Source organism: Dryobates pubescens, chromosome 13 (assembly GCF_014839835.1).
Source record: "Dryobates pubescens isolate bDryPub1 chromosome 13, bDryPub1.pri, whole genome shotgun sequence".
Lineage (NCBI taxonomy): Eukaryota > Metazoa > Chordata > Aves > Piciformes > Picidae > Dryobates > Dryobates pubescens.
In genome coordinates, this window is record NC_071624.1 from 13,335,193 (window position 1) to 13,343,728 (window position 8,536).

Sequence of the window (8,536 nt, forward strand, 5' to 3'; positions counted from 1 at the left end):
TCCATTACTAGGTAAAGTCTGGCTTTCTGTGTAATGGTACAAACAGGTTTAAGATTCACAGCTGATTTCCAAGCTAACATCCTGCTGAAAAGTGAGAAAGATGAAATGGAACAATAATGCAGAGACATGACTAGCACCAGACTAACAGCTGACACTGCACAAACATCAGCTGCATAAACAGAAACATGGAACACTTAATAAAAATCCAAAGTGCAAATTCCAACAAAGAGTCTGTGCATTTTACAATACCATGTGGGTTTCAGGATCTTCTTCACACAAGGAAGTCTTTCAGTTCAAACTGTGCACACTCCTCTTATCAGAATATAATGCAGACTCATGGCTAGCAGACATCTATGTAGTAACTTGCTTGAAACTATCCCAACAGCATTTTCAGCTGGTATTTTCAAACTCCTTTACTCCACAGTATTTATATATGAGAAAGACTCAAAATCCAGTAAAATAACGATCAGGAATGAACTTCAGGTCACAAGTGGACATAGGCAAAGCACTAAGAAAAATCATGCAATTATTTAAACAACCATACAGTTGTGAGACATGAAAAAGGTCTGATCAGAGTCTGATGGCACAAACAAGATTAATGGTGAAGGAATTGAAGTCTTCCTATCTCTACAGCTGGGGGAAGAAATCACATTTACAGTTAAGTGAAGCACAGGAACCTATGAGGTACTCAAGATTGTATGGCTCCTTTGTCATATAACTAGAAATAATTAGAATTCAATACAGGTTTTAAGTAGTTTTACAAGAAATTATTCCATTATTGTCAAGAAACATGCCAAAAGTACCATCAAAACATTTGCTCAAAGTAAAAACTTCTGAATGCTACTTTCCTACCTACAACCCTGACCTTTACCATAGGCATTATCAGCTATCACAACTCCAAGATAAAACCAGATAGATTTCACACATGGCAGGATGAGATTTACTGTAATTTAAGTATTCCCACAGCCTACAGATGGTTTGTTTTTTAAAAATGTTTTACAAAAACTGTGATATTAAGATATTTTGCAACACAAAGTAGCTCTTTTATGTTAAAAGTTGTATTAAACCCTATAAATTCACAAGGATTTCTTCAGACATTGTATCATGAACACAAACCAGAAGACTAAATATCCTGGTTTTCAACTAAGAATTCTGAAGGAGTTCTTTAACAGTGAGGCAACCTGCATTATAAATAGATTTGTACTCTAAGATTGCCCTAGTCATGGCTGATACTACATCAAAAACATTTTCTATTAAAATAAGTAATGATGCATCACCTTAACTTTGGCTCAAATGAGCAAGGTACTCCATTACTGAAATTTCAGTTAGCAGCGTTGCCTAAGATAGGTAGTGCCAATATCTAAGTTTGAAATGTTCTGTTTCTTACATGGCACTGCATGTATCCCTACTCCAAACAGAGGTGATGAGACAGAGATAACAAGAGACCGCTAAACACGCAATCAATAAACATGATGGAATAGAAAACATACAGTAATGAATTGTATTATAAGCAAGTAAGCTTACAAGTAAGTTGTCTGTTACTGTGCAGGGCAGGAAGGGAAGAAAAATTGACGTGACTTCATCTTGCCAGACCTCCAGTTTGGACAGTCCAGATATTAGTGTCAGTCATTCAGTTTACACTGTCAGCTGGACCTCTGGAAGTCCACGTATGCCCTGCTTGCTGCAGCCCAGCTTACGAGGCAGGCAGGAGACTTACTGTACTATAGGCTATTAATGTCCTGCTGGCTCCCCAGGCACTTCGGTTCAGACCTGTCTCTGCCACTCACTTGGCAGAGGCCAAGCTCCCAGCCCTAGCACCTGTGAAGGAGGGGTAATATCACTAGGACTCTTGCCTGTACTTGCAATCAGGGATCCAGCAAATATAACTCAGAGCCTGCCCATGTTAAGTATGAACAAAAGGACAAAAAACTATGAACAGATCATTTGTCACCAGAATTACTACAGCTGAGACTTCATCTTGTAACACACACTCACACACTCTCTTTCCCTTTTACCTGGGTTTTGCTCACAGATTTAGGATTAGGATCTGCTGATAACATAAACGGATCAAGACTTACTGAAGTGCCCTTACAGTGAACTGTATGTCTCTGTATATCTACACATGCTGCCTTTTTTTTCTGAAGTCCAGCCACAGGCAAAGCTACAGAACCTGTGTAACAGGCAGATGCAATTCAAGTTCGCTCTTCATCCTGCTCTCGTATTTGACCCCTTGGTAGGCTGGTCCAATCTAAAAATGAGGTGCTGTAGCTGAGCTGCAAACATTCTTTCCAGGGACAGCCACTGTGTTGGCTTTGGAGACACACATACCTGCACACTAAACACTATACTCAGATCACCTTACCCACTGCTGAGCAAATTTCAAACAGTAAACGTTTTGGCATCTGGTACCATGGACTGTTTCTGAACCAGTCATGTAAAGGTCAGGAAGCCTATATCCAATTACCAATCCTTTTACTCCTTTCCAAAGCAAGAAACATTCATACCCAACTTCATGCAACAAATACATGAAATAATTATTACTAAGGGATGTGGCCCATGCTTATCTCCCAGGATAAAAAAAGTAATAAGAAAGAAAAATAATAAATAATAAAGCAAACACAGGAAACTTAAGTAATCAAACCACTGGACAAAACAAACAGACTGAACTTCATGAAGTATTACTTTCATTGGAAGTGACTACCTGCACCTGCTTATACAAGAAGCAGATGATAGAAAGCAGATCTAGCTTGCTACAAAACAAGCATTACAAGGAGGCATCAGGTAAGAATGAGCTCCTGTACTATTATATTAGTTTTATCAGCCACAGCCACATCTATTACATTACTGATTATTTTCTTTCACAATCATAATTATATGTAAATTCAAGGGTCCTTATGACAGTTATGAGAGAACATCAGCACTCAGTCTCTTGGTTTAGGCTTATTCATTGAAGTCTGAAAGACTCACATGACTTACACTGCTTTCTTCATACTCATATTCCCATAGGGCAAAACCTCTGAAAGACATGAACCCTCTGCTGATTATGTACATCAGCAATCATTAATCACTGCCTGCAGCATCTCCCTTTCATCAGCCGAAAAGGGTCAAGCAAATGGCTCATCAACAGCAACGACTACAGACACTTCTTGCTACAGCCTACACAACTTTACTGATCTCTTGAATGTCAAGAATATCTGAAATTTCCCACCCATTAGGGCTACATACAACAAATAAATGCTGACCATTACAAGACAGCTGAGATCTTTAAACAAAAGTCATTCCAGTTGCCATGTTTCCTGGTGCAGTAAGTGGGTATGAACAGCTGTGTAGGCTGCACTCTTAATGACCATTTCCTATTTTGGTCACTATCAAGCTTAAAAAAAGAAAAAACACCTTCAAGAATTGCTTTCAAAGCCACTAACTAAACATGTTAAGACAAATTAAAAAGCCATTATATTTTTTTATTGATACATAAACTTTGCCTCACAGAGAATTGCACATCATGCTTTGATACTGAACATGTGGAGAAATGCTGTGCACTACAATTTCATCACCACTTCCCTTCGCAATATTTTGACTGGTTTCTACCTTGAGGCCTATGCCTACTCCTGCTACCAGTGCTTGGGTTAGTCACATTAGCAGAAGAACTGCACCTCCCAAAAGAAAAGCAGGTCGAAAGGGAAGTCCGAGTTTCATTCCAGTTTACATTTTCATTTATTTTATGCCTTTGCATAATCTAAACAGGTACTAGTCCAGAAGAGTGCATCGGCACGCAACACACGAGTCAGTTTTTCAGCACCTCTAAGTCTCAACAAGGAAGAACACAAATGGTTCTTTCAGAGTTACTCAGATGCCACTGAAGGATTCAAGAGAAGGAAGTTCAATCTACGTACCTTCGTCTCATTTTATTGTAAGGCCCAACCTACTTTATGTAAGCTGAGATCCAAACTCATGACTAATGTGCAGAGCCAGGGCTCCAATTTGCATACAAGAGGGCATACACAGGCTGACAGACATACTGGATAAAACAGAAGCTTTCACCTTGTTCTTGCCAAGAGGTGCACAGACATCCTTCACAACTGGCAGGACCACAGAAGCAAGGGGCACAAGCTGAAACATGGCAGTTTCTGTATGCATGTCAGGAAGCATTTTTGTTTGTTTTTACTGTAGGGTGATGGAGCATTGAGGATAGGTTGTCCAGAGAGGCTGTGGAGTCTCCATCCTTGAAGATACTAAAAAACCACCTCAACACAGCCCTGGGCAACTGGCTTTAGATGGCCCTGTTTGACAAGGGCTGTGGACCAGATGATCTCTCACAGTTTCCATCAGGCTCAATCATCTGTGAATCTTAATGACACAGAGAATCATCATCTTGAAAACACTACAGTCAGGCCAGGATGAGGCTGGAAGTACTCAATTTTCACTCTCTCCAACCCACTTCAGAGGCCAAAAATCAGGTATTTTTTCAAAATGAAAAGCCTACCCAAATAGAAAAACTAATCTGCAGTCTAGCACTTACTTAGAAAGCACCAACAGTCCTGCTCTCAGGAAGTCCTCACCACATCTCTAATGTATGCATACCCTTAAGTAGTAGGATTCATCAATCGTGTCCATTCTCCTCCCTGTTCCACAACATAAACCTCACCTTTTTTTCAGAAGGCCATGATCATTTGGAGCCCCCTCAGAGACATCTGTTCTCTAAAGACAAAGGGTGCTCAATATCATGATATACAACAAGTCTTCTGAGCTGCAGGGAGTAGCTAAAAACTGATTCTGCTGTATACTGGTTGAGAACCTGGGATAAAATAAAGGTAGACACTGTCCTATTCTCCATCTTATATTACTTTTTTTAAAGGGCAAAAAAAAAAAGGGAGAGAAAAGAGGTAAGCATAAATTAGTTTGGAGATTAATACAACACAAATTTTTATTGTATTTTTTTTGTACAAGACAGAGAATAAAGAAGTTATCTTGGGGTGTCCACCATGAGCACAGTTACTGTCTACTGACTGATATATCATGCAAAATATTTTGACTTTTTGTGTATTTTAATAAAGGACATCATTTTCCTTACTAATTTATAGGAACTACACTCTATGTCTAACATACTTATTGTTGAAAGTGAATTTTAGTAACATAAAGAACAATTATTAGAGAAACAAGAGAACCTATAAAGAGTATAACTGACCATGGCCCAATCCCTACTAACTACTGAAAACCCCACTGTAATGCTCCATCAGATTTAATCACTACCTTTATTCTACTGCAGCCATGTTGCAGATCATATTAACAACTCCTTAAAAGAAAATAAAAATTGTCATCTGATTGTTTAGCTAATTATTTTATTTTTTCATCTCTGCTGGCATAGCAGGATTCTTCTCATCTCAAGAAGGTACACTGTGATAATGAATATGAATTCAGACTATTCTGAGCAGACCTCAAATTTCATCCCATCTTAACAAACCAGAATTTTTTTGCCACCTTCTATACAGTGACAAGGAGCTGAGACAAGCTAAGCCCATTCTAATCTTACCAATACTAATATTAATGCTACCAGTGTCTAAAATACTTCCTAAATCAGACTGATCTGCCTCTCTCCTTTGTTTCAGAAACTTTAAACCACTAGTAGCGTTATTTAGCTCCACAATACATGCATAAACTTGGCCTACCTCAACAATAAGACTCACAAAATGGAGTCACTGACACACATATTTCACTGCATTTAGCTCACAAGAACAATCTTCTGAAATTGTGTTTCAGTTTCCTTTACTCAATTTTGGGTTTTTGGTTGTTGTGTTGTTTTTTTTTTTTTTGGGGGGGGGGGGGGGGGGTGTCTGTGAGGGGTTTTCCCCCCCCCCCTCCACACTAACAGCAGATTACTGAAGTAGGACTTTGCTCACTGTGGGTCCAATCACTCTAACTTGATTTCATCCACCATGAAGATGCCATCAGTGAACTTAATCTCGATTTCATTGATCTGAAAGCCATTAAAGCCCTTTTAAAGTAAAACTTCTGCTTTTGTTAGCCACTGTTCACAGATCTAAAACACAGGATGGGTGCTAACCCAAGGCTGACAATTCTCTTTGACTCAGGAGGAGATGTCATTGCAGATTTGAAATTAGACTTACTATAAGAAATTCTTCAGTCCAAGAATTCAGTACATCTCCTAATAACTCCCATTAGTCTCATATTCCTCTTAAGCAGAAGGAACAACTACTACAGCTTAAAAAGTTGTCCAAGATCACAAGATAGGAAAAGAAAAGGTAAGGAGAGTGCCTCCAACTACTGGGATTCCTAATGGGCATGTGAAAGGAAGGGAAAAAAAAAGGGGGGCAACAAAAAGAATGTATTTAAGGGTATCATATTCTAACTACATTCTACTAATACTGATGTATTTCAAGTCCAACTAAAAATGTCTCTCAATTCAAAAATTTCTTCATTAATTTTGGTTAAAATTTCAGAGGCTTACCTAGCAAGGGGATATAGCTTACCCCAATTACATTCTTTCCCTGTAAGAGCATGTCCTATTAGTTTCTTTCAATAGCCAGTTAGTTGAAAAAAAAACCTAGTTCTGAAGTAACTTGGTTACAATCCTTTAAACACCAACTGCCTTTACATACCATACAATTACCACATGACTTCCAAGCCAACCTCACAGCTGCACAGAGGAAATTCAAGAGGGGAAAAAAAAAAACAACCAAGTAAGGAGACCCCCACACCCCCCTGTGTAATGTTGCATGTGCAATACCGCACTGTATGTGGTTAGGCACAATAGCTACAGAGAATTCCGAGATTAAATACTCCGAGAACATAGCCACACCGTGTGTAGACAATACCGGCTGGAATCAGTCCTCCTGGAAAGGAAGACAGAAGGCTCTTGCCATAAAAAGAGCTGGGATTCTTAAACATCTGAAGCCAGGCTTAGAGGAAAATGACTGACAGGCAACAGCTGAGAGTATTTTGCATTGATCCTGTAACATCCTGCCATTCCAGAAAAGGTGATAGTGAAGGAAGCTTTCTGATGACATAAATAAACTCGAAATCTTTAAAGAATTATTTAAAACATTTAAAAATCATCATTTTCGGCTCGGTTCACCCCATCCCACCCAAAGGCCCTACTTCTTCCAAAAATATCCCCTCCACGCCCACCCACCCATTCCAAAATGAAACTCAAGCGAATGCCCGTGCTGTGCATCTGCTACCCCCTGGCCCTGCCAGCGCACTCCCTTCGCGACACACTAACCTCCCCTGAGAGCAGCCCTTATCAGCCCGCCTCGTCACCACCATCCCCAGCCACTGCCGCCCTTGCTCCATCCCCACCGCCCCCCAACCTCCTCTCTACCAACCATTCCCCCCGAGCCCCTCCTGACCAGCCATCTCCCCCGGTCCCCTCCCCACTGCAGCACCCCTCTACCACCGCCCCCACCACACCCAGACACCTTCCCTCAACGCCCTTCCCCCCCTCACCTTCCCCTCCTCCGCGGCCCGGCTCAGGGGCTTCCCCCCACGGCCGCCAGCGCCTACCCGCCTCCGACCGAGCGCGGAAGCCGCCGGACAGCCACCTCCCGTACTGCCCCCACCACGCCGGCCCCGCCGCCACACGCTCCCCGCACCGGTACCTTGTAGAAGGCCCCGTTAGAGCCGCGCACTTCCACCGTCAGCTCCTCCATGTTGAGCGCGCAAAGGACGCCGGGACGTGCTTCTAGAAACTGTCACCACGGGGGGGAGCGCTGGCGGGCCCCCCCTTTCCCCTCTGCCCGCCCCCCGCGGGCTGGGGGCCGCTCCGCCGCCGCTCCGCCCCTCCTCCGCCCACCGTGGGTTTGCCCACGTCGCGGGCCGGGGGGTGATCCCAGCCGGCGGGCTGTGTTTTCCGTGCGGGAAGGGCTGTCGGCCGCTGCCTTCTCCCCCGCCGCGGCCCGCGGGAGTGGGAGCGGTCCGGCTGCCGCGCGGCCCTGCTGCCTGCCGGTGCGGCGGGTGGAGGGGGGTCTGCAGCACCCGCCCTCGCTCCTTCCCTCCCGGAGGCGCAGGTGGCCCAGCAGCCTCGCCCTGGCCCCGCGGGAGTGGTTGCCGTGTGGTAATGGGGGAAGTGGCGGCGCTGGCGCTGCCGGCCGCAGTCAGCGCTGCAGGGAAAATGCGGCGTTTTGTTTGTTTGTTTTAAAAAATAAATTCAAAAGGCCGGGCCTTAGGGGACACCTTCCGCTCCCGAGCCGCCTCAGGCGGCCTGGCTCGCCGCCCGTTGTAATCAAGATGGTGCCCGTCATCCACCCGTGCACCCAGCTTTCATCACGTTCCTTGTGCTGGGCTCTTTGTCCCTGCCGGTGCTGGGGCCTGGCCTTGGGGGCGGGGAGCGCCCCCGCCTCCTACGCTTGGTTCCCCTCCGCAGGGGCTCGGCCTCCGCAGGGGGGATACGCGGGGCCCTGACGTGGAAGGCGGGGGGGGGTGTTGCCTGGTTGCCGGCTGTATTCTTTCTTCCTTCACATAGACTACAAAACAACAAAACTTGTAAAATGACTTTGCTATTTGGAGATGACCCCCACAA

At 43.9% G+C, this 8,536-nt stretch overlaps 1 protein-coding gene across 2 annotated transcripts in view; it reads right to left on the reverse strand.

Moving 5' to 3' along the window:
- Positions 1–7,746, reverse strand: part of FXR1 (FMR1 autosomal homolog 1) — a 36,369-nt gene extending 28,623 nt beyond the window's left edge. The window contains exon 1 of one of the 2 annotated variants that reach the window (XM_054166160.1): positions 7,617–7,746. In XM_054166160.1, the coding sequence (XP_054022135.1) occupies positions 7,617–7,667 (51 nt within the window). In that variant the 5' untranslated portion in view covers positions 7,668–7,746. The remainder of the gene's footprint in view (positions 1–7,616) is intronic. The other variant, XM_054166161.1, reaches the window with a different exon arrangement.
- Between the last annotated feature and the right edge of the window lie 790 nt (positions 7,747–8,536).